This window comes from Chelonoidis abingdonii, chromosome 1, assembly GCF_003597395.2.
Source record: "Chelonoidis abingdonii isolate Lonesome George chromosome 1, CheloAbing_2.0, whole genome shotgun sequence".
In the NCBI taxonomy this organism is placed as follows: Eukaryota; Metazoa; Chordata; order Testudines; family Testudinidae; genus Chelonoidis; species Chelonoidis abingdonii.
In genome coordinates, this window is record NC_133769.1 from 4,991,697 (window position 1) to 5,018,555 (window position 26,859).

General features: G+C 48.0%; 1 protein-coding gene across 2 annotated transcripts in view; it reads left to right on the top strand.

Annotated features, from left to right (window-relative positions):
• PLXNA4 (plexin A4) overlaps positions 1-26,859 on the top strand; it is a 677,576-nt gene that overhangs the window by 475,405 nt on the left and 175,312 nt on the right. For both annotated transcript variants that reach the window (XM_032805231.2, XM_032805232.2), the window contains exons 7-9: positions 3,614-3,767; positions 13,620-13,719; positions 15,881-15,995. In XM_032805231.2, the coding sequence (XP_032661122.1) occupies positions 3,614-3,767; positions 13,620-13,719; positions 15,881-15,995 (369 nt within the window). The remainder of the gene's footprint in view (positions 1-3,613; positions 3,768-13,619; positions 13,720-15,880; positions 15,996-26,859) is intronic.

Below are 26,859 nucleotides of genomic sequence, written 5' to 3' on the forward strand. Positions count from 1 at the left end.
AGTGGAATGCAATGAGCAATCACTCAGAGAAGAAAAACGAATAACTAATCTTACATAACTGTTGTTCTTGGAGATGTGTTGCACGTGTCCATTCCACCACCCACCTTCCTACCCCTCTGCGTCGGAGTTGCTCAACAAGAAGGAACTGAGGGAGGTCAGGGACGGCTGGGCCCTTTGCACCGGCATGCATGGGCACATGGCACCAGAGAGCACTTGAGCTTCCCCGACAGGTACCACTGAGGGAAAAATTTCCAATGACTGTGCGTGGGGTGGCGCACATCACGAGTGGAATGGATGCATGCAGCACATCTCAAAGAACAACAGTTACAAAAGGTTAGGAACTGTTTTCTCCAGTTCATTGTGAAGAGCTGAATGCAATTCTGAAGAGGAACCACAGATCCATCAAAGAGGAATGCTTCACCCATTGCAGCCAACTTCTTTACCTCAGACACCAAAGATATTGGACTCTATAGCCGTATGCAAAATATGGGCAACTGGCATTGGCTGTCTTAGAATTCAGCTTCTAGGACTGCAGTGCGGAGGCGTGCTAGGACCATTTAATATACTTCAATTTCCCTTCACTTCATGGACCAGGGTCTCTTTCTTGAACTACCAAAGCACCCAGGCCTGGTACAATTTCAACACTGAGCACCCCAGAGCAGAGGTATGGGGATGCTAGAAATAGCAGCTTGCAGCCCATCTCTACCAGGGTTTATGCTTTGCTACATTCAACTCCCTCTCTTCCTGTGGCAGAGCTGTTAAAGGCAGCAGGACAGTTATGATGCCAGTGGAGCAACGAGTGTTTCTGTTCCTTGTGGAAAGGCCTTTTCTAGGGACAAGAAGAGAGTTCATTGTAAAAGACTCATTCAGTTTCCAGCCTGTCAGCAGTGCCCATTATATTGGAGTTTTTGTGTTGTGAACGTGTGCCTGCTAGGAACTGAACTGGGGTCTGTTTTATACAGGCCACTGAACAGCTGCCACTTGGTAACTCTTTCTGGTCATATTGACCTGGGCTGGATTTGAACTCATATCCTAGAAGTGAAAAGCTCCATCTCCCTTCAGTGTTCCTTTGAGCCAGTCAGTAGCTCCCCATTCTTTGTGGGCTCAGTGGAGTGCTCAAGGTCCACTAGCTGGCCATCTCTCGGGTATTATGGGTAGGGTGTTTGAGGTCTATTTTTTAGCCTGTATGTCCAGTCCCTGTGCTTTGTTTCTGCCTCTTACCTTTCCTGTGACTTAACCTTCCCAGGTGTACGACAAAAGTGATCAGAAACATCGTAAATTGTTTGTTCTTCTGGGAGTGCAACTTATTATTTTTAATTCTCTCAATAGTCTTTGAATTCTCCTATGTTAGAATAAAGACTGGCTCAGGGTTACTGAGTCACCATGGCAGTGCAAGTCAGCCCAGAGCTATTGTTGTCCTCAGCATATTGCTGTCTGATGACCCATATGAACTGAGTTGTTGGGTCTCAGTCAGCTCCTAGTGGTGGCAGTAACCACCATCTCAGATGGTTTATTGGCAAACCCTAGCACAAGTCAAAGACTGATTGGACCATGGAGACTGCACTGAGTTTGGGGCAGTTCTGGTTAGGGGAGAGCCTGTTCTGCGATCATGCCAAGTTCTTCTCTGACTTGAGGGTAGGGAATGTACCTGTTTGCTCAGCTCATGCTCAGACCTATGGAAGGTATTGTTCACATGGCAACATTAACTCTTTTTTGGCAGCAGAAGTGCCCAGGAAATTGGGAGTCACATGTGGGTCTGGCCCAGTCCTAGGCTGTTCCTCATGGACTGTATGAGAGGAGAAAGATGCTAGAGAAGAGGGCATTCTCTACCCACTGCAGGGGCTCCAAAGCAGGAGCATTTTTTGTTCATCAATGGCAGCTCCAGGCTTGTCACATTTGTGCCCAAGCTTCTCAGGCCTTTTCCTTGGTGACTGTGGTCGGAGAAGCGACAAATCTGCATTCTGCGTTTTACACACTTGTGAGCAAGTTCCCTGGCTGGGTCAGCGGCCTGGTGAGAGCTCCAGCCTTCCCTTCCACTGCTGATCCGGGTGCATTGGTGGGAGGGAGGAAGTGACAGAGGTGGAGCCATTCAATAGAAGCACTATGTGTTGTCCCGGGAACAAGCCACCCCAGTCCTCAGGGCTTCTCCCTCTCCCCTCCCATAACTTGGCAGGAACAAACTGCTCTCCTTAACCAGGCAATGAATTTACAGGTGAATTGTAAAACTGATCAGACTAATGGTCCCTCTCTTCTGCGCAGTTGCTGTCTCTGAGGTGGTTAATGCTGGATGCCTTAGGGGAAGGCACACAACTCCCATAATAAACCTCACTGGGTGATGAGGACATACCATTGGAAGGCAATGAGTGGGATTTTTGTTCCCTCCTTCTACTGCTTCATGGCTGGGCAGAGTGACAGGTCCATTATGCCGGTAGCTGCACTCCAGCTGCATGTGATTGGGTCTCAGACGAAACTCAGACTCTCACGGACCTCATGCTCAGAATTAGCTTATGTAAGGGGGGAGCATGTAATACTCTGGTTGGTGTAATCATGTCACCCTCTAGCGGTTGGCCCCAGCAAGGATAAGGCTCTGGTATTTACTAACCATGAGCGAAGTAATGCCTTTAGATCGCTGGCAGGGGACTTGTGCTACTATTGTGGAAGTACCCTGCTGCTGCTGTTGGTGTCTGTATATTTGTGGCCATGGTTTGTCACCATGGCATGTGGGGGTGGTGCGGCGGATGCAGCTGACTGAGAGCGGAGTTATAATTAGAATCATAAGCAGGACCTCATATAAAATGGATCTTCCATTCCAAATGGTAAAAAACCCAGTGAGGCTTTGTGAGAACGTGAACGTCCTGGAAACCCGCTGTTTATTTGTTTATTTCATTATACTTTATTAGTGGCAAAGCCAGTGGATGTCACGGATTCCAGAGTGTCCTTTTATTTACGATGCTAGTGCCCTAACACATCGAGACTCGGGGCCTGCTGCTCCTGTAACCGAGTGATCAAACGGGGCAGGCATTTCTGAGCTGCCTGTAAAGGTGAAGTCATTCAGCTGGCCCGCTAGCGGGAGCGGATGCTGGTGGCTTACTGAAGGCTGTAACTAGACTCTCTATACACAGGAACTTGTTGGTGACAGAGAGCTCCCTCTGCTGGTGATGCTAGGAGAGGAGGCGTAGAGAGTTAGACTGGAGCGCTACAGTTTCTCTGTAGTCCGCAGAGTGCCTCTTGTGAGTAATAGTCACCTTCCTCAGAAACCTTGTGCCAGGGGGCCAGCAAGCCCCAGTCTTCACAGCCTATTCCAAAGACTCCCTTGCCAATATTACACCTGCATGACCGATGTCGAGCACGCCACGCCACTGACCCGACTTGAACTCACCCTGCACGGTGAAGCAGCAGCCACCGCCCCTGCATAGCCACACGCCACTTGTGTTTACATCTGCATTCCATCCCGCACTCCCCAGAGTCGCTGCTTTCTGTTGAAGGAGGATCCTTTATCTAGCAAGAGGCTCTTTGTCCAACCTCTCCAGTGTAATTCTCTTGTGCTGGCCTCATCTGTCTGTCACTGAGCTCAGCACTCTCTTTCTCTCTCTCCCGCCCCCTTTGCTTGCAGCTGGTCTTGGAGACTTACAACGTCCCTGAGTTGTCAGCAGGGGTCAACTGCACCTTCGAGGACCTTTCCGAGATGGACGGCTTGGTGGTGGGGAACCAGATCCAATGCATCTCCCCGGCTGCCAAGGAGGTGCCCCAGATAATCATGGAGAATGGTGAGTGTCTCAGGCCTTCCCTACGTGAACACTGGGGTGGGTCCGCTGCTTCCCTCTGACCTATTGGTGAGAGCACAGCAGCTGGGAGACCAGCACATTATTGGTTGGGCATGTGCCCATATGGGCCCTAACGCTGCCGGTGTAGCAACAGCACATTTACGAGCATTTTGTCCAGTCCAGTCTTATCCAGCTCAAATGATGGGGCTTGCATCCCAGACCAGTACATCTCCATGTCAGGTACTTTATCCAGCTATTCTGCCTGAATGATTCCCTCCTTAATTTCATCACACTCCTCCTAGTTACATCTCTGCGTGCAGCTCCCTAAATCAGTCTCTTCTTCTCTGGCTTTTACACCCTTCAGGTATTTGCAATCTGTTATCCTATCCCTTTCCCATAATAATCCCTTGCCCAAGCCAGATGTGCTTATCCTTCCATGCCAGCCCCTGATCCATTTGGTTTCTCTTCCCTCTGTTGTCTCCAGTTTGTCCGCAGCCCTCTGCAATGGGGCACTCAGAAATGAACACAATATTTCAGGTGCATGTAGGCTCTAGCTCCCCCTAGTTGCACAGCAAGACACTGTAAAATGTGCCAATGCTGCTAGGCTTCCCCCAAGGCCTTAAATTGGGTCACAGGCGAGTGGGCAGGTGCAGGGAGAAGCTGCCATTCTTATTCTCTGTGTTATTTGTGAACTCTAGCAGTGAATTTAGTCCCAGTGAAAGATTCCTGGAAGCCCACAAGCTCTCCCCGCGTGCGCTTCAATTCTGGAGTAAGCTAAGGAGTCTAAAGGCAGTTCCTGTCTCCACTTCCCACTCAATCCTTGCCTGCTGTTGACTAGCCTACCAAGAAGGATGCTAGCTAGCAGCGCTTGTGATAGGGACTTCTCTGGTGTGGACCATTGTCCATTAGGGACCCGGCTCAGAGCCACGAACAAACAAAAGGAGTGACACTAGAGTGATGGAGAAAAAGGGGCACTTCTAGAGTCTGATTTCCAGAGCAGTTGAGTTCCCACGGCTCCCATCACCATCAATGGCTGGTGTTCTGCACCTCTGAAAATACAGCTCTTGGTGCAGACTGCCAGAGGGCGGATTGAAGAGAGGAGTGGGAAGTTCCATAGCTTGTTCCCAACCCCCAGAGCCAGCCAGTCCCCAGAGCACTGGCAAAGCTGTTAAACATGAAGCAGTTAACAGAGCTGTCAAAGCCATCGGCTGCAGATGGGCAGTAGAGTTGAGTGCTGGTGGCACAATGTATTCAGGAATGTGTGTGCGTGTGTGTGTACAAGCGCATGTGGAGATGAATTGTCAAACTTGCTTTGGTCTGATTGATTAATGAATCTTTCCGGTGAGGAGGAAAATAATAGAGGTGGAAGGACCAGCCAGGTCAAAGCCTTGAATTAAACATGGGCTCCTTCATCATAAAATTACTGCAGTTACTTCACACATATAACATCCGCTGCTGGTGGGTCCAAGGAAGCGGACTGGGAGGTATGCGGGGTTTGGAGTTGGTGGAGAGGCAGAAAAGGTTAATGATAGTGGAGTGGACGGAGGATGCGGGTAGATGAGGAGTGAGAAAAGGAGTGGGTGGATTTGGGAGCTGGATAATGGGAGGAGGAGTCAGCTCCAGGGGAGGCTCTGTGTCTGCTGTGGATGAGGGGCTGGCAGCCTGTGAGCAGTGGATGTTCCCTATGGGATGAGAGTGGTGCATGGAGGTTGCTCTGGGAGAGCATGCTCAGAAGGGAGCAGCATGGAAGGAAGCAAAGAGATGTGATTAGGTGGGGGAAAGATACCTCAGCATGGTATTGAGCCCCCAGTGTGGTATTCCCCGGGGAACCCGCTAAAGACTCAACATACACCTGAGCATGGCAATCCCCTGGGAAACTCAGCAGCTCCTCCCAGTCGCCGAGGCTGCTCTTCACACAGGGATCGGCCTTGGTGGAGTTCGCAGAGGGCACCCCCTTCGGGACTCAGCGCAGTGTGATGTTCACAGGAGAACCCCACCCGAGGTGCTGCACGTCCCCCCAGCAGGCTGTTCCCTGGGTTCACCCCAACTCAGGAGAGGAGGTGTAAGGAGGGCCTGTCTGTAAGGGAGTTTAACTTACACCACTCACTCACCACTTGTGAATGTAGCACCGTGCCCCCGTTGGGTCACACTCACGCCACCCAGGCTCCCAGCCTTTAGCAGCAAGTAGTGGAAATAAATGGGGGCAGAACGTTCACCCAGAAAATGAGTCCCCAGCGACAGAGAACAGGCGTACCCTTCCATTCCTGTGACACCACAAGGCTCAGCAGGCCAGCCAGTCATCCTGCAATCCACCCGGCCTCCCTTCCTGGGGGCGTGTTGTGACCCCCTCAGCCTGCAGAATGAAGCACCATTGCCGTAGCTTTCAGTGTTCATGTCCTCCTTAGTCCAATTAGCTCCATACTAACATCGCTCCCTCCTTCTCTCCGCTCTCACTTGTTGGCCTGAATTACCATAAACTCTGATTAGTAAGAGATAGAAAAGACCTGGCCAGCCCCAGCCAGTCCAGCTCCCCCATTGGCCTATGAAAGAGTATTCCCAGTTGTAAACTTTTCCCAGGCTGATTTGAAATGACCCAAGAGATGGGACTCTCATCACTGAGAAGAGTCCACCATCTAAAAGAGACCTGGAAATCTTTCCTCGTATTGGTGCTCTTATCTTAGATTTTACTCCCACTGACTGAGCTTCCTGAAGTAAGGACTTCAGGGGTCAGGTCCAATCTACCTACATTTTTCTGTGCACAATTCCTGCTTATCAGGCCTAGTCCTGGGGCGGTACTCAGGCATAGCTCCTGCTGACATCATTGGGAGGTTTGCCTGTGGGAGGACCTCCAGATCTGGCCCATTATTTGTAGTTGTCTCCTTGGAGTACCATAACCAGTTCAACCACAGCATGTCTAAATTTCAAAAAACGTACGAGGGTTAGGAAACACCATGCTCTGATAGCACAGTGATGCATGTAGTTTAAAAATCTAGAGGGACAATCCTTAGTCATTGCTTGGCCAAGCCATACATATTTAATCCTCTCGAATCTTTCTGTGTGAGTTTTCATTGCTCTTCCGTGGTTGGGGCTTGGTCCTCCTTTGAGCAGGGGATTGGACTAGATGACCTCCTGAGATCTCTTCCGACCCTAATATTCTATGATTCTCTGATTCTTTCAATTTGAAGGATCCATTCTGGGGCTGAGGTGCCCAGAATTGGATGCGCTATTCCAAATGTGATCTCTCTCTGGCCTGGTCTACACTACACGTTTATACCGAATTTAGCAGCGTTAAACCGATTTAACCCTGCACCCGTCCACACAACGAGGCCCTTTATATCGATATAAAGGGCTCTTTAAACTGGTTTCTGTATTCCTCCCCGACAAGAGGAGTAGCCCTGAAATTGGTATTACCTTGTTGGATTAGGGTTAGTGTGGCCGCAAATCGACGGTATTGGCCTCCGGCCGCTATCCCACAGTGCACCACTGTGACCCTCTGGAAAGCCATCTGAACTCGGATGCACTGGCCAGGTAGACAGGAAAAGCCCTGCGAACTTTTGAATTTCATTTCCTGTTTGCCCAGCGTGGAGCTCTGTTTAGCACGGGTGACCATGCAGTCTCCAATCCAAAAAGAGTTCCAGCATGGACCGTACGGGAGATACTGGATCTGATCGCTGTATGGGGAGACAAATCTGTTCTATCAGAGCTCCGTTACAGAAGACGAAATGCCAAAGCATTTGAAAAAAAAACAAAAATCCCTTGGTTTTTTTTCCTATTCCAAGCTTTCCGTTTTTACAAGAAGACGGAAACGAAAATGCCCAACAAAGCCCCCCAATTTTGGAAAAAAAAATCTCCAGCCGGGTGGCTAAAATGGGATTTAGACCCCCAGAGGGGCACAGCACAAAGTTGGGGGTTTTGGGCCACAACTTTGCTGCATTTGGACCACAAACGGAAAAAACGGGAAAAAAGCCCAAAAGGGGGAAATTTTCAAAATGAACAATTGCCTCCCATGGAGGGAGGGAAAAAAAAACAACACGGGGGGGTAAAAACCCTGGAAAAAGGAAAACTTTCCCAAGCTATTTCCAGCGTCCCCCCCCCGCAGTCTCTGGAAAAAAGCCAAAAAAAATTTTTGCCATTCCCTTTGGCCTGGAAAACTCTCCCCCCCAATTTGGGCCCCTGGTTTAAAGTTGGGTTTTTCCCAACACAACCATTGTTCCCCCCCGGTTTGGTTTTTTTTTCAGGGGTTATTAAGGCCCTTTCCGGTCCCAATTTTTTTTTACCCCCAATCCCCCTCTCCCCCTTTTCCTCTCCCAAATCGAAAAGAAAAACAGAAGGGGAAAAAAAAAATCCAATTTTTTCTTTGGACCCTTTTTTTTTTTTTATGTTTTTTTCCCACCCCTTTTTGGTCCCCTACTGGGGGAAACTGCCCTTGCTGCTTTGGTAAAAAGCAACGCGGGTGCCTGCGGGCAACTTGCCGGCCAAATGAAACCAGCAAAAAAAGGGGCCATCCCCCCTCTTCCCCCCTTTTCCTTTTCCTGGAAATGGGGGGGGCCAGAAAAAAACCCGGTAAAAAAAAGGCCCACAATAAATGGAAAAACCTGCTAACCCCATTTCGTCCCCAAAAATCCCAAATTCAGCTCCCCCCCCGTGGGAAAAAAGTTGGCCTCCTGGGCCTTGGCCCCCCTTTCCGGGTGGAAGGTTCGGCCAAAAGGGGGGTGGCCCCCCTGGGGTTTAAAAAAAAAAAATGGGGGGGAAATGGGGGGGACCCTTTTCTTTTTCCCCTGGGGGTTTTTTCCCATTTCTGGGGCAAGGAAACGGGGATGGTTTAAAACCAAAAAAGGATTGAAAAAAAACCCATTTGGTTTCTTCAATCCCAAAAAGCCAACTTTGCAAGGGGGCCCCCTGAAAAGCCTGCCATTTTCAAGCCCCCCCCTTTCCCCCCCCCTTTTCCTTGTTGTCCCTAAAAGGAAAAAAAGTTTCTTGGGTAAAAACTGGCCCTTGCCTGTGGGAATTTTTTGTCCCATAAGAGCAAAAAAATGGCGGATTTGCTTGGGCTTCCCCCCCCTGGCCCCAAAACCCCACAACTAACAAAATCCCTAAGGGCCATAGGGAAAGCCAAAAGCTGGGGGAAGGCTTTGCCCTTTCCCCCTCCAATTTTATTTTTTAAAAAATCTTCAACTAAAAGTCCAAGTTTTTTCCTTTTTTAATTTCCCCTGCCAATTCCCCTTCCCTATTTAAAACTTTTTCAAATTTGGGGGACCAACAACACCAAATTTGGGGGGGGGACAAAACTGCCCCACGGGTAAAGCTAAAGGCCCCCCAGAAGGGGTTGGGGGGAAAAAGGGGAAAAAAAAGCAAAATCAACGGGTTTTTGGGGGGGGTTTGTTTTGCCAAGGGGCCATTTTTTTCCCCCCTCCCTAAGAAAATTGGGCAAAAAATGTAAGCTCCCAAATCCATTTTTTCTTGCCAGGGATCTTGAATCCTTCTGGGGCGACCCCCCCTGGAAACCCTTGGGAGGTTGGGGCTCTTTCCTTTTTGGATGGGGCCTTCCTCCCTGGGTTTTCTAGTTAAACTTTGCCCCCCAATAAAATTTTTAAGGGGCCAAAGGGGGGAAAAAACTTGGAAAAAAAAACCTCTATTTTTTTAGGACCAAAAAAACCCATTAAAATAGCGGAAAGGGATTTGAACTTTGGGGACCCCTGGGGGGAAGTCCCCCATTTCCCCCAAATTCCCCATTTTTTGTCCCCTTTTTTGCCGCCCCCGGGGCCCAAGCCAAAGCCTTCAGGGCCCCCGAGGGCAAGCCAAGGGAAAAAGCAAAAAAAGCAGGGCCCATCCTCATTTGGACAGTAACCAGCAAGAAGGGGGACAAAGATGGTTTAAAAAACCATTGATTTGAATAAACAGCCGTTTCCAATTTCCCCCAATTTTTTTTTTTCAAAAAAATTTTTTTTACGGGCCGGTAAAAAAAAATGGATTGGAAAATAAAACCCAATTTGTTTTTCATTTCTCATTGGCCCCAATTTAAAAATGCCAGAACGGGACTGAATTAAAACGGAGTTCTGGGTTAACCAATCCTTTGGTAAACCATTTGCTACCCCTTGGCCAAAAAGGGGTGGCAAAAAAAAAATGGAATGCTTGGCTTTGTTTTGGGGTTAAAAGCAAGCTGCAAAAAAAAAATTTTTAATTTCGCCTTCTGTCCAGTTTCTTTTGCAAAGGGCAAATCCAAGTGCCCCAGGTACAACATAAACGGTGGAACTTTGTAAAAAAAAGTTCGGTTTTTACCAAAAAAAAAGCGCTCCATTTGGAAATGGGGGGGGGCCCTTTTTTTTTCCCATGGGGTCGTTCCCCAGCGGCAATTCCCAGGGGGGGGGAAAAAAAAAAAGGGGCGCGGCCAAAACAATTAATTGCCCTTAGCCGTTTCCCAAAAAACAAGGGGGAAGGGAAAGGGGACTGGGGGACGGGACATTTGGATTTTTGTTTTTAAAAAAAAAACCCCCAAGGGAAGGCCCACCCCCCTTTTTTTCCAAACGCGGGGGAAAAAAAAAGGAAATTGGGATTTGGACCCCCGAACCATTTTTTAACCCCAGAAATCCCCCCCCGGCCACCCCTTTTTTGTTTTTTTTTTTTTTTTTTTTTTCAAATGGCCAAAATCCATGGGGGGGATTTTTCAAAACCCCTCAAAAAAATTCCCCAAAGAATTTTTTCTAATTGAGGGCAGGGCGGGGGGGGAAGGGGGGGACTTTTGGGGGGGGGCGGGGAAAAACCTATTTGAAATTTGGGGAATTAAAAAAAGGCTTTATTGGGGGATTTAAAAAAGGGGGCTTTTTTAAAACCTTCCCCAAAACCCCAAAGTTTTACCCAGAATCACCCGCGACACTGTTTTTGCACCATCATGCATTGGGATCTCAACCCAGAATTCCAATGAGCAGGGGAGACTGCGGGAACTATGGGATAGCTATGGGATAGCTACCCACAGTGCAACGATCCAGAAATCGACACTAGCCTTGGTACATGGATGCACACCATCGAATTAATGTGCTTAGTGTGGCCGCGTGCACTTGACTTTATACAATCTGTTTTACAAAACGGGTTTCTGTAAAGTCGGAATAATCCCGTAGTGTAGACATACTTTCTGTCTCTTCCCTGCCACGCCAACACACCCATCATTGTGGAAGCTGACAGCCTGATGATGTGATAACACATACAGTTAAAAATTACATTGGATAACATTTTCCAAAACACCTAAATGACTAAAGCCCTGTGCGGATACAGAAATGTGGATCTTCATCCGATCCACGTCCACAGGAATCAATTTGTATTCACCCCGCGATTCACAATTCGTCTTTTATCTGTATCCACATATGCACCACACCCACAGCAGCACGCTACCTGGAGTATCTGTGTGCATGTGTTGTGTACTGTAAAAGAAAGCTATATAGCTTAATAAACGTGCACATTAATATTACTTTTATCGTTATTGTTATTTTAAACATCAATCTGATTATACAACCGGCATCAGAACAAATAGCTTTTTACGTTAAAAATAATGAAACAAACCTCTCACCTCAATAATGCTTCAAAATCACAAACTGAGGTATGAAATAAAAAAAGTTTGTGGCCTGTTTAGCTTGTGATTTATTAAGTCTCATAGACTCATATTTAAGATCAGAAGGGACCATTATGATCTTCTAGTCTGACCTGCACAATGCAGCCCTCAGAATCTCACCCACACACTCCTGTAACAACCCCCTGACCTATGTCTGAGCTATTGAAGTCCTCAACTTGTGGTTTAAAGAGTTCACCAATCCCAGTTTCTTTGCATCAGCCACTATTCTCCCTGTGGAAGCATGCAAGGGGAATACAATTGCTGGGCTACAGTGCTTTTTTGTCAGGGTTTGCCAGGGCTGAGTCCCGGCACCTCTTGGCTTAGTAGGTCGTTCTCCTGTGGCAGGGAGTGAGGAGCAACAACAGGTGCTCTGTGATTCCAGGTCAGTTTCCCCACGTGGGCTCAGGAGGGGTGTGCAAGAGTTAGGTGTACAGGAGGAGGGCAAAGGTGCTGTCTGGTTGCCCAGCCATTGATTAATTTGTGCCATACTAGGTCAGCTGGCGAAGGAGGCAGCTGTTTCTGCAGAGTAGGCTTCCCTCTCTGACTGACCTGGAATGGCAATGAAGTCAAGAGGGGTTTCCTAAATTGCTTGGCTGCTTAAACAGCCATGATAGGAGCATGGGGGATTTTGCTTCCTGTCTTGACCTATCACTTCCTCTTTCTCTCTAAGGGGTTGGGAGTAATATAGGCTCTGGAAGGCAGGGAAGCAGCCTTAGAGGCTATGAGCTGCAGAAAGCTGCTTCTCTGCCTTTGAGAGCCTATATTTAGAGGCCTGTATTTGTATCAGCATCCAATCCGCCATCTGCAAAAATGGTCCATGGATACAAAGTGAATATCTATGGATTTACAGGGCTCTATAAATGACCAAGGAGCCTAAGTCACAAATGCATATGTGCCTTTGGAAATGGGATTGAGGCTTGTAAGTTACTCTTAGGTGCTTTGGAAAATGTTACCCATTGGCTTTATTTCCTACCACCATGTGGCATTGCAGGCTTCTGTCTACTGAAGTTTATTATTGATGCAGTGGGGTGTAACATTGTTAACAGCGGCTACATTCCACTCCAGAAGCAGCTGCATTTCAGCGGCAGGTAGAATTATCGCTATTTCTCCCTTTCCTCCCTCACAGAGGTATTGAAAGCTTTAGGTTAGTTAACATTTATAAGCAATTTGAGGTACAGTCTTATGCCTGGTCTATACTAGGAAATTAGATCACTATAACTTCGCTCACAGTGTGAAAAATCTATCCCCTGAGCGGCTTAGTTAAGCTGACCTAACCCCTGATGTGGACAGAGCTAGGTCTATAGAAGAATTCTACCGTCACCCTAGCTACTGCCTCTTGGAAAGGTGGATTACCCATGTCAACAGGAGAACCCCTTCTGTCGATGTAGGTAGTGTCCACACTGAAGCACTACTGTGGCGCTGCTGCAGCATTTAAAATGTAGACAAGCCTATAAAAGCCGTGGCTGGCAAAGACCCTGCAGTATTAGATCGAGTCCAGCGTCCTGCGTGGAGAAGTCTAGTCTGCAGGCAGGGGATGTGGCAACAGAGCAGTGTTATGAAGTAGTGGTGTTGGTCGTTATTTGTTGCGCACAATCAGTGTGAGTAATGCTGTACAAAACACAAAGGCAGACCCTGTTTCCAGGACCTTACTATCTTAATTAGGGGCAGGCAGCTCAATTCAAACACACACAGCACTGGACTGGGTGCCAGGAAGCCTGGGCTCTATTTTCAGCTCTGCCACCGACCAGCTGTGTGACCTTGCACAAGTCACTTCCCCTCTTTGTGCCTGTGTCTCTTCCCAATCTCACCTCTGTCTTGCGTGTTTAGATGGCAGGTTCTTTGGGGGTAGGGACTGTCTCTACCTCTGTGCAGGCCTCTGATCTGAATTAGGCCCTCTTGGCACTACTGGGATATAGTTTCAGAATAATAAGAGCATTTTCTTAAGTGGCCACTGATTCTTGGTGCCTCAATCTTTGGACGTCTGGCTTGAGACACTTTTGGCCTGACAGTGGAATACCCAGCCCTCCATTCAAACCCAAGGAAGCAGGAGGTGCTCTGTGCTTCTGAAAATCAAGCCCTAGACATCCCAAGCTGGGGGCCTAAAAATTGTGCCAGAAAACTCTTAGTCCCATTTGGCCATATTACTGTGGGCCGTGCGATGGTGCAGATTTTTGACCTGGCCGTTAATGATTCATTTGGTTATTAATACAATCATCCAGTCACCTCTCATAAGCTTTATGCTTTTTCCCCAGGAGACCATCACATTGTCCAGCTCCAGCTCAAGTCCAAGGAGACAGGCATGACCTTTGCCAGCACCAGCTTTGTCTTCTACAACTGCAGCGTCCACAACTCGTAAGTTTGTATTTCCCTGACGTGCATCTTCCCCCCAGAACCTTATCATGCTGCTTTGAATCCGTCCTAACTGCCCACCCTGGCTGTTCAAGGTAGCACAGAGACGGCCACTTAGGTGTCGAGGAGACCTGCAGTCATGTCTCTTGGGGCTTGGTAGAACATCTGTCCCATAGATTAGCCTATGCTGGGTGACAGGTATCTTGCTATTGGAAACATGCGGGACAACATGGAAACAACTTATTAAATTTCCTAGTAATGGACTTTGAGCTGACTTGGTTTGTACTCAGGCAAAACACCACATCAGTGGGGATTTGTCTGAGGACTGACTGAGTGGAAATTGAGTCACAACTTCGGCAAATGGCCACGTGGACTTTAGTGGCTACTCATGTGAAGCCTGATCCTCCACACTCTTATGCTCTATCAATCCTTGCTCATGCCATCAGTCACTGGGACCACTCCAGTTAGTTAGCACCTGGCTTGGTACTAAGTATTGGCAGGACTGGACCCTGAATGGACAGAGGGCCAATTAATGGTAAATTTGTTTTTGTGTGTGATGTGAACACTGTTCTCTAGGAACTGGATTGATACCACAGGCTGATTGGCCATAGAATAACCTTTTCCTACCAGGAACCCCTTTTCCATCCTGGATCCTCCTGCTGTGTATCTGGGATCTGGTTGGAATTTCCATCCTGTTAAGCATTATGGGAAGAACAGGGTGGTCTGGACCGATCCACTGAGAACTCCTCCTTTAGAACATCTGATGTGGGCCTAGAGTCATCACTGCACAGGAGATGAGTATGTAGGATTCATATGCCAAGGCAGAGGGGGGACCCCTCTTCAGTGGATTGCTCTGTTCCTGAGCAAGGCAGATGGGCTGTGCCCCCGTGCCCAGGCCATCATCTTTCCCAGACAGGGCTCCGGAAGTGCCAAGAGGCGATAATTACTGCAGCGCAGTGATTCACAAGCAAAGGCAAATCCTATTTTCATGCCCCGCTGCTTTGACAAACAGCAGCTGGGGGGAAAAAAAAGAAAAAAAAGTGATGGGGTGTTAAATATTTATGGCATGTTTTGGTTTCTGACTTGACAAACTATAATATGCTATCCATTTTTAATTTGATTTATCAGAGTAAGCACTTGTTACCAATTTAAAAAACAGCTCTTTGCATCAGAGCTTAGGGTGGATTGACATAGAGCAAGATTTCAGAGAGGACGGAGAAATGATGTCAGCCTGATGTGGCTGGGTGGTATTTTTCACACATGCATGTTTAAAGGATCAAATGGCACATCAGTGCTAGTGAAATTCCCCCTTTAGCATTGCTTAAACCCTCCCTTACACGGGTGGGACCTGCATTGGCCATCCTGGCCAGATGAACATGTGAGCAGGGAGCAACTGAGAGTCCTACTGTCTGAGGGCGCTGATCTCAATTCAGTTCCTAGTGAGTCCATACAAGACACACAGAAGTAATGAGCAAGGACATGCAGTTGCAGTCAGCCTGACTTTCCCCCAAGAAAGCAAGAGATGGTAACACATAGGGAAAATAAACAAAAAAGCCGACCTGTCCTTTGACCCTGGGTGATGAGCTTGCCTCCCCAGTAGCTGCTCTGATAGCCCTCCCCCTATCCACCCTATGCCAGGGCAGAGAGGAGTGGAGCCAAATTAACCCTGTGCTCACCAGAGAGTTGTACCCTATTCCACTTGGAAAGTGGAAGGGACAGGAATGGGGGAGGGGAAGGGGCAGAGATGGAAAGGTGCATTCAGAGCCATTTTATACAGGCAGATAAGGGTCATAACGGGCCTAATTCTGTTCTCTGACACGGAGTGTAATAGCCGGGTACCTCTGTTGACCTCTCTGGAGTTACTATGGGTTTACCAAGGTGTCTTTGGAATGAGGCCTAAGGTCTCTGATTCACAACAGCATTGGCAGTGCCTATTCTGCTCACCGCCACTGACCAAAACCACCATCAGAACTGACACGTGCATGGACCAGTTTCCTTATTGGCAGCCTCAACAGAGAGACTAAGGACTGACTGGGCAGTGGAGACAGTGCTCCCCTCTGAGTCGTAGGGCTGCGGTGGGGGGCCCTTGACAGGGGAGTGTGTGCGCTCCCTGGGTTCTTGAGGGCTGGCTGGGTTTAGTGAGTTCTTCTCTCTCTGTCCCCAGGTGTCTGTCCTGTGTGGAGAGCCCCTATCGGTGTCACTGGTGCAAATATCGCCACGTCTGCACCCACGACCCCCGTTCCTGCTCCTTCCAGGAAGGGCGAGTCAAGCTGCCAGAGGTAGGAAGGGACACTGGGGGGACACCGAGGGTTCAGGGGCAGGGCAATGCTTATATCTGACTGAAACCAACAAACTGCCTCCTTTCCTAACCACCCATTCCTGCCCCTTCTACCCAGTCACTGCAACGGCCCCCCTGCCCCTCCCCCATTCCTGTCCCATCTACCCTGTCACTGCCACAGCCCTCCCCCTCCCCCATTCCTGCCCTTTCCACCCCCTCACTGCAACATCCTCCCTGCCCCTTCCCCTCCCCCATTCCTGTCCCTTCCACCCCATCACTGCAACACCCTCCCTGCCCCTCCCCTATTCCTGTCCCTTCTACCCTGTCACTGCAACACCCTCCCTGCCCCTCCTCTTCCCACTCCCCCATTCCTGTCCCTTCCGCTCCCTCACTGCAGCACCCTTCCTGCCCCTCCCCCATTCCTGTCCCTTCTACACTGTCACTGCAACATCTGCCTTGCCTCTCTGCCTTCCCCATTCCTGCTCCTTATTCCCCATCACTGCAACACCCTTCCTGCCCCTTCTCTTCCCCCTCGCCCATTCCTGCCCCTTACTCCCTGTCACTGCAACACCCTCTCTGCCCCTCCTCTTCCCCCTCGCCCATTCCTGCCCCTTACTCCCTGTCACTGCAACACCCGCTCTGCCCCTCCTCTTCCCCCTCGCCCATTCCTGCTCCTTATACCCCTTCACTGCAACACCTTTCCTGCCCCTTTCCTTCCCCCTCCCCCTTCCTGTCCCTTCATCCCCCTCACTGCAACACCCTCCCTGCCCCTCCCCATCCCCCATTTCTGTCCCTTCCACTCCCTCGTTGCAACTTTCTCCCTGTCACTCCCCCTCCCTCATTCCCACCGCTCACTCTCATGCTCCCCTCACTTCACCTTCCCCTTCCCTTCCTCACTTTGTTGCCTCTTCCTACTCTCCCCTCACTCTGTTGAGCCCGGCCCTTGCTGCTCTGTGCGCAGGATACCTGCTGATGTGGGTCAGCACCTCTGAGATCAGGCTGAAAGCCAAATAACTTAACCCCAGCTGTCTGGCTGGCTACCCCAATTCCTCAGCATGGTAACAAGTCGCACGTGGGTATTGTCTGCAATGTCTGACCGCTGAAGCCAGCTGCCAGAAATAGAGGTGAGGGTGATCAAAGTGCTACCACTGGAGAGAGAGCTGGCGGGACAAAAGAACAGCCTGCTCGATCAGGGGAGTGCTCTGGTTCTGTTTTCAAGTGCTGTCATCGCCGGGGCTTGCTCTGTGTTTGGGTCCATTCTCAAACTGTCAGGGCGTCAAGCACAGAGGTGCTTGCTGCCAGCCGGTGCGGTACGGCTCGCTGTCAGCGTCTGAGTGCCCGCATTTCTGAGCTGAGCCAAGAGCTCTCCCCAGCTGGGTTGTTGTCCCGGCCACGCATGGCGGACCAGGCGCCGCTGATACATAATATGTTGTCAGCCTTTCCCAGGCTTGACTTGGAGGCCTGCATCCGAATGTAAGACAGGAACGTAGGGAGTGTTAGTGATGGAAGCCATTACAGCTGCCACTGCTCACCAACAAGCAGGCTTCCTGGCTCCTGAAGCCAAGGGGGCTGCAAAGATAGGACGCACTCTTACAGGTGAGGGGGGGCTGCTGGGGGAAGGAAGCGGCTTTTAGGCTTGTGCTCCTGGATACTGGGAACCTTGATTTCCCAGTCCATCACTGCTGTAAACAGTCGCCCCTGGAAGGCGAGGAGAGGCCTCAGTGCCACTTGCCTAAGACAGGGCTGTATTGGGCCCTACGGATTAGCACCAGAACTAGCTGCTGTGCCCAGCCTGGCCGGAACCCAGTGAGCAGTCACAGCCGAGTGGAGCTCAGGAGAATACAGATGGAAAGCCACTTCATGACTTCGTGGTGAGGAGAAGCATGAAAGCGTTCTGGCCTGGCAGGTAAAGGACCCGAACTGGCCTGTTTTTCACCTCTGCAGAGGGACCAGTATCTATTACAAGGTCTAATATCTCATGATTCACCGGGCACAGAGACTGTTGCTGAACTCCAGCAGAAAGCTGGGAATCCCTGTTCTTCCTGGCCATGAAGGTTCGTAAGGTATAAAACCTTAAATTGACAATGTTGAGATGACACCCTTGCATCTCTGGGGGCTATAGGATAGCACCCTGGTCTGTGACCCAGCCAATTTGTCCCCAGCCCTTTTGCTGGACCTCCACACATTCACTCCATCCTCTTCCCTCTCACTTCTGAAGCCAACCTTCTTCTTTAGCATGCCTGTGGGTTGACAGTTCAATCCTGGAGGCAGCAATCTTGAACTACAGTGACAACTGTGCAGGACATAAATATTCATGGACAGGAGATTGCCGGTACTTGGCCTGTTGGGACTCAGCCTTCACTGTTAGTCTGCTTTGAAACTTGCTGGGGACTTGGCAGGAAGACAAGCTGTTCCGGCCATCAGTCCAGTGTCTGGTGTTTCTGGTAGGTCTTTCCCAACCAGATGGCTATTATTCCCCAGGATCAAGCATCATCAGGAATTGGCCACTGTCAAAGACCCCTGCCTGTCACAGCTTCTTTCCACCTTTCACCTCTGGATCAGGTGGGGCCTCAACTCGTCTCATAGGTAATATTTTCTGTTGCACATGTTTCTCCTTTCTGATGGTGCTGCAGTGCGATGCCACTGTGGTTTGGATCCTTGGCCATCCCTTTGTTCAAGCTGCAATGCACATGCAGATTCCTAGTTACCCAGTCAAGAAAACTGGTAGGTGGCAGTGCTGCTTGATCAAAAATGGTCCTTTCCTCTGCAACTGGTGCCATCTAGATGGAGTGCCACCCTCCTGCTTTTGAGAACTGGAGTGGATGCTGGTAGCCTAATTCTCCTCTCAAAACATGAACAAGTAAGCAGCAGTTTAGGTGGCTGCTTCATACCTTCAGCTGATTTGTTTCTGAGATATAGCATATGTTTGGCTGTGTGAAATGCACTCTCAGTCACCCTGTTTGGTAGAGGATACTCCCATAAAGTTACAGTATTCTCCTAAGTGGCTTGAGAAAAATCTTAGTCTCTTGGTTTACAAATGAGGCACAGGCACAATCATCTTTCACTTTGGACCCAGCATCTGGCAAAAAGCAGCTCAGATCAGGATATGACATTCTTTGTCCTGCTGCTTCATGTGGATGAAGCACCGCTGAGTATTTGGAAAAATGACTCAGCATCAATAGGGACGGACAATCTCCAAAATCAAAATCAACCATGGTCGTTTGCTGCCTGGAAGCACGAGGAATGCCACGTGGCTGCAGGGCAGGTTCTGTGCGGTTGCTGGCCTGGTCTCCACATGTTCGGCATTCTTCAGTTAACTACACCATAGAATCAAAAAAACTGGAGCTGGGAAAGACCTTCTAGAGCGTCTAGTCCATTCCACAAAGGCCAACGGGGGATTGGCCCAGAGCATATTCTGAAATATTTTGTCCAGTCTCCTTTAAATTTCACAAGTGGCAGGTCTTCCACCACCTCCTGGAGACATTATTTGATGCCTGAGAGATTTTTCAGTGAGTATTTCCTATTATTCAGCCCAATATTTTCCTCTTTTCATTCCATTCCATGTCTCCAAGTTGTGTCCTTTTCGATTCTAGTCCTTTAACCATTCCCGCCAAGCCCACTAACTGCTTGTGCTGGAACACTGGTTCCTCAAGCCATATGGCCTTCGAACTTCTTCAGATATGGCTATCCCTTCACCTACCATCAGCAGCCTTTCATGAATGTGGATGAGATGTTTCACTGCCCAGTGTGGGCATCAGCTGGGACCCAGTTTCTGTCTCCTCTGCAGCCTGCCTTCTTTCTGTCATCTTCCAGAGCATCCAAAACACCATGTTGTTAAGTGAACCTTTTTCTGTTGGTCTTTCCTCTCCATCCCTAATGCCCTTCTTGCTACCATAATGTGCACTTTCCCTGCTTTAGGAAGTTCTTCACTTCCCCAGGGAAGGAGGATGTTGCAATACCACTTGGGAGAAGGATATATCTGAGTATCAATTGAGCAGGCATTCATACCACCTTAGAGTCCTAGTGTGGTGGACGGAGCATCCCATTTGCAACCTTGCAGACAACAGCTAAGCAGTTTAGTGACTTCTTGCCAAGCAAACAAGCATTGATGGAACTTCATCACATGTGCAATTGCCAGCAACTCCTCCTATTTAATCAGCATTTCAGCATATCGGACTTGTTCCCTCCGCCACAATCTGGCCCATTTGCTGCCCCACTCCCCTTAATTTGACTGTCTTTCCATCTCCTATTGCAGCATGTTGAAACCAAACCCCAGGCCTAGTGTGAACTCAGTCTTCCCACTCTGGTAGCACATGTTCTGGCTGTGCTTATATTCATGACCCCTCTTACGTGCTGGAGTGCTGATAAGGATCTCTCAGGGGCTTATGTAGTCAAAGCTTGTGTCTATGTCCCACTTTCCTCAGATGTTCCTCACGTCTCCTGGTATATATAGGTCTGACTCCCTTGCTGGTCTCTCTTAGTCTCGTACAGTATGTTCTGATGAGAACTGTTGTGCCTTTTATTGTTATTTACTGATTTAATAGGGTACCAGCTTGCTTTGAAGAATTATCCTACATAAGAATGGCCGTACTGGGTCAGACCAAAGGTCCATCCAGCCCAGAATCCTGTCTACTGACAGTGGCCAATGCCAGGTGTCCCAGAGGGAGTGAACCTAACAGGTAATGAGCAAGTGAACTCTCTCCTGCCATCCATCTCCACCCTCTGACAAACAGAGACTAGGGATACCATTCCTTACCCATCCTGGCTAATAGCCATTAATGGACTTAACCTCCATGAATTTATCTAGTTCTCTTTTAAACCCTAAATCCTATGGGCTGTGAGGTCATCTACTTCACCTCTAGCAGGGCCAAGATTTTCCTCGCAGTATAGGCTCCTCTTCACCACCTAGGACATGGCATGTGACAACCCTGGGGGTGGAACATGGCAGCCATTATAACAGCATCAGCAGCACTGAACGAGATCCACAGAAGGAGAGAAGGATACCCTAGTTGAACGTTCAGGGGGAATTTTAGACAGGCAGAATATGATTACCAAGGGTCAGATCTTAAGCTCCATGCTCAGTTCTCACCCACTGAAGTCAATAAAAGTTGGAATAAAGAACTCAAGATTTGGTTCCTAATTTGGGACCAGTTTTCTGTGGCCAGGGCCGAATTAAGGTTATGAGGGGCTTAAGGCTCGTAGGAGGGAAGGGCCTAAGTATGAATTACACATTGCAAAAAAAATTATGAAGTCATCAAACATTTCTCTACACACATATTTACATATTATTTATTCAGCATTGGCACCCCACCATGTCCCTGAGAGTGATTTGGGCAGTAGGCATCCCGTGAGTGGTGAATCTCTAAGAATCAACCAATGACTGGTTGATGCAGAGAAAAAAAATGTACAATTCTTGGACAAATCCGAAAGAAAAGAGACTGCTTCAACACAACAATAAACAGCAGACTGGCCAACAAGGCTGAGTGAGTGGGTAACACATGGTATGCAGTCAACCATTTTGTCTTGGCCTGCATCCCTGAATATTTGCCACTCATATTTCTTGCATTGTTACAGCTTTGGCCACAACAAAGGCTGACATCAAATCCCATTTTCGATGGAGTAGGTATGAGGCAAGTTTCTCCCCTGTGTTGGTGATGTTTATGAAACTCATGAAATACTCAACTGTTCCGCTGGGTAGACATAACGCAAGATGACAGTCAGCTGATCTAAATGTGACACATCTGGTGTTGAGTCAATGGACCCTGAAAAATATCCCACATCTTTGATCTCGTCTACGATGGATGATAGCATCGTCTTTGCCAGCAGTGCAATGAATTCATCACAAATAGTCTTTGAGAGATGTGATGTATGGCCTTTTCCACGATTTGCGTGTTCATTGATGCTGAGCTAAGAGTCGAATTTAGCGGTTAGCTCTAAAATGCCAAGGTAATTGCCATTGTATTTTGATCCAACAGTCTCATCTGAGCCACAGAATGGCAGACCACGCTCAGCAAGAAAAACTATGGTTTCAACTACTCATCTGAGAATGTTCTTCCAATAAGAACAAGCTTCCAAAAATTGGTTTTCCATTTGGGTGTCAATTCTGCCACTAACTTTCTTTTGGGCATGGTAGCTGCTAACTGACAATGCATGCTGCTCACTCATTGCATGATTGGTAATGTATGCAATATTCTTCCAATTACCTTCACAGAACATTCCCCACTTTTTGGTATCAGAAACCAGGCAGCAATAAAAACAGTTCACTTTCTTCTTAGAAGGTGAATAGATGGGCCATTCTCGCTTGCCAATCTGTTTGTTAGGCTTCACATATTCAAACACCGATTTGGTCAGATAACGATTCTGATTAGCGTACTCTTGCTTTGTCAATGAAAAGGCAGCATCTAGATTCTGGCATTTCTGTGACCCCTTCTCAGTCCAGTATGCCATGAGATCTTGAGAAGTCATGTCCCACTCTCCTGGATCGCTGGAGAAGGATATTTTTGTATTTAATCACTGGGAAAGTCTTAAGAGGAGTGGGGTGAGACTGCAGCTAGAGAAGTCACAGGAAGCTGGTCCTTTTCATCAGGCACAGTGGGTTCATTTGGGCTGGTATTCGCCTGGACTTCCTCACCACCAGGTTTAGTAGGATGCAAAAACGTTAGGGGAGAGAGAGAATAGCTTTCAGCACTGCATCTTATCTTTCCCATCTGTCTTTGGCCTCCTTCAATTTCTGCCATCCTCCTTTCTTCGACATAGTTTCTATCGTGCAGTGTAAGCCTACTCTGTACAAAGTTCAATATTTCTTGGGCCCACAAACACTTACTTAGCCCACAGAGACAAAATCACAACCACCATCAGCTGAATCTGCAATTTTGATGGATTAATTTGTACAAAGCAAGATCTAATGAGACAAAAAATTTCCGATGGCCCCCGCTACCGTCGCTCAGCTGTTACTTCAATGTGGAATGGAGGACTTAAAGAGCTTAAAAATTAGGGTCTAATGTAGGGCCTAAAAATAGGAGGACCTAAGTCTATAGCCTTATTAGCCTATGGGTAATCTGGCCCTGCCTGTGGCCCTTTAATTAAATAGTAGTTTTGCTTGGTTTAAGAGTGCAGAATTGGCTCTTGGAATTCAGCCAGGATCCTTCCCTGACCCTGCTCACAGAAAGTGCCTAGATACTCTGGTGGCGTGTGCTTTGTAAATTACACAGACAGACCGATGTTTACTGTCAGGACTTTGGCTCCGCATCTCGTGCCTAAGCCAGGCAAGAGTTTGGTGAATCAGCGCTGGAAAGGTGGGCATGAATAAAGTTGTTTTGAAGCTGATTGGAAGAGGTGTGTTTGCTTCTGGTAAAGAACTTCAGCAGGGCCCATAAAACAAGAGTATTTATGATTATGGCGTTGAACTCAATCAAATAGAGTTGACGATGTCTCAGGGTGATTTGTGGCAGGAATACTTCACCCTGACATATAATTTCCTTTTACAGCAGGTTTTTGAAGGCTAAGTCTGCCGGCTTGAAATATACCAAGCAAGATCCGGCTTTGTAAAAGGAGTTGATGATATTCTATTGGGTGGGGAGGAGACGGAAGATGAGGAAGCAGATCAGAGATTTAAATACTAAACTGTTTTGTCCAAGGGGTCATTTACAAAAGCCAAAGAGGTTTAAGAATCCCTTAGGAGGAAGGAGAGAGGTAGTTTATTCCACAGGTAGGTGCCCTGCATCTTCCTCTAAAGCATCTAGTACCAGCCAGTGTTGGAGACAGCATATGAGACTATCGTTTGCATTACAATAGCACCTAGATGCCACAACTGAGATTGTGGCCCCTGTGCTAGACACAGTATAGGCATAAAGATCTTACAATTTAAATCAAGGGTCGGCAACCTTTCAGAAGTCATGTGCCGAGTCTTCATTTATTTATGCTAATTTAAGGTTTTGCGTGCCAGTAATACATTTTAACGTTTTTAGAAGTCTTTAAGTCAATAAGTCTTTAACTAAACTATTGTTGTATGTAAAGTAAATAAGGTTTTAAAAATGTTTAAGAAGCTTCATTTAAAATTAAATAAAATGCAGAGCCCCCGGACCGGTGGCCAGGACCCGGGCAGTGTGAGTGCCACTGAAAATCAGCTCGCATGCCACCTTAGGCACACGTGCCATAGGTTGCCTACCACTGATCTAAATGGACAAGACAGTCAAGGAGTAGGAAGGGAAACTGAGGCAACGTGATTTGTCCTTGGGCACACAGCTGGTTAGTAAGCAGAGCCCCTACCCACTAGAGCAATGCTGCCTCCTATAGGTGAAAATCTGCTCTGATCCAGAATGGCATTCTCATGTTGAGTCTTAGGGCTTGATGGTAATCCAGGAGTAACCTACTTGAGTTGATGGGATAAAGAATTAAGGGTCCTTTTGTGCTGTATTGCTCTGTAACATGAACACTATTGTGTTCTGGTCCTTGCAAGGATTTTAGCTTTGTATGGAAAAAAGAAACGCAAAAGCTAACCCAGATAACAAATCTTTATCTGCTGGGTTTAAAAGATACATAATCATTTAATTACCTTGAAGGAGGTTTTCATCTTTCCATGCTCATCCGGCTTGTGAGTGTGTATGTGTTTTTCTTCCTCCTCCAAACAAGCTTTTCATTAAAAGGATTTTCATCTGTCATCTAAAAGGGAAAAGAAGAAAAAACCCGCTCACCAAAGTGTTTTATGTTGAGTTGTAAGTGCTAATGACAGTAAAGCCCACATAAAAGAGCAACTGCTTCAAATGTTAATTTGTCAAAAGCAAGAGAAAGCCTTGGGAGCCGCACGCTGGGGAACAGCTACCGAGGAACCGTGCACCCAATCTCCAAGTGCTTGTGCCTGCCTCGCACTCAATGAGCAGCTGCGCCAGAGGCCTTTGCGGTGAAATGCACTGATTTATCTTTATTCCCTGCTTGTTCTGACTGAGTAAACATGTTGGGGCGGGTGACTGTGCTTGTGAAAAAGTGGGCGGAGAGTGACATTAGGAACCAGGTGCTGGTCAAAGATGTGCAGGCAGGTGCCGGTGAAACTTCTTCCTCTCCCCCTCCTCCCAGCTCTGCCAATGCACCTCTGTCCTGTCCTGAATATCTCCAATGCTGAGGTGGCATGAGGTGAACTTCCTGTAACCTCTTGGGCATGTTATTTTGTAGTGTAGTTGGGACTTTCTATCCAGATCCATGTAACTCAATTGCACCAGTCCTCCTACTTCCCATAGTGCATTGCTCTATGCCTCACTGGTTTGTGTGAATGCCCTCTGGGCTCGCTGTCCCCTCCTAAGGCACTACAGCAAAGGAACCCATATTTTCCCAGAATGCATTGCTACAAACACAGATAGCTCATCATGGTTGTGTTCTGGGAAAAGTCTCCTGTGCAGAGACATCTGTGGTTGTCTGTTTTCTGATTAGTGTCAAGGACTGGTTGCACTTGTATTGTGGACAGGGCCTTGAAGTGATACATGTCCAGTCGTTACTGTGACAACAACTCAACTTCCAACCCGTGCCTAGTTTACCAGCTACTGTCCCTGTCCTGAGACGCAGCTGCTTAAGGTGTCACTGCTGAAAAATTCCATTTCTGCTGATTAATGGGGCTGTCATTCCACGGGGAATCCAGTGACAGCTATAGAGATGCCAATATCGCTGCTTCTAATTCTTACCCTCTTGTTGATTATCCACTCATTTATCCTGGCACCTGTCTGTCATTAAGAAAAAAGAGTGAGGTTTTGTTACTATAGCAACTTGCAGGCAACCTGCTGCGTTTGCATGAGCGTGAAGAGAGGATTGTCAGAGGAGTGAAGGTGAAGGGATGAGAGCGGAGTTTGGGAGCCAACTGCCAACAGCAGCTTAATTAAGACACAGTCAAGCAGGCATCTTGGAGCTTGGCCTCCACAGTGTCCCCGGCTGGACAGTGCAAGTGGAGAAAGGATCAATACTTTCATTCTAATTGGCTGAAGTCTTTGGAAACCCCCTAGAGTGCAGGATAGTTAAAGGCACAGTCCTACAGAGGAGCGTCCTTTCCAAGTATTTGAAAGATGGAAGCTGAGAAAGTCCAGAGTCACCAATTTGAATCTAGATGTGGCTCTGGACTCCCTAGGGACTGAGGGAATTTCCAAAATGGGGGCTTGGTCCCACCGCATCTCTGCTGCAAACACCAAGAAAGGAGACGACTTGGATCTTCAAGAGGGAGATGTAACAGAGTAATGAGATGAGATTAAATACGGAAAATGTAGACTGTCAAAAGACATTCCCTATCCATTAGATCTTAGATCTGTTAGACTGAAAAGTAGACAAGGTGTAGTGGAAATGACTGAAAAGCAGTGTGGTTTAGTGGATAAGGTGCTGGATGGCATCTCAGGAAATGTGGTTTCTACTTCTGGCTGTGCCAATGACCAGCTCCCCTCTCTTTGCTCTGGGAAAGTGAGTTCCCCTCTCTTTGCTCTGGTTCTCTCACTCCCTTATCTATTTAGATTGTAAGGTCTTTGGGGCCAGTACTGTCTCTTACTGTGTGTTTGTACAGCACCCGGCCCGATGAGGGTCTGATTTCAGATGTGGCTTCCAGGTACAATTCGAGTTCCAATAGTATTAATAGCCTGTCATTTGGGACATTTAGAACTGGGCTAGAGAATTGATTTTAGGGAACAGTCTTGTACTGGCTGGGGATGAGATGGGGAGGAAGAGAGACTAGATGTGACCCGGCGCTGTGTGACTCAAGTCTGGTTTTGTATTGCCTTCATGCCTGCTGTCCTTGCCATCTTCCAGTCTACGCACAGAAAACTGCATCTGCTTCTCATCTGCGTCTTATCAGGATTCCTTATTCCTGTAGAGTTGTATCTGCCGGAAATCGCTGTTGG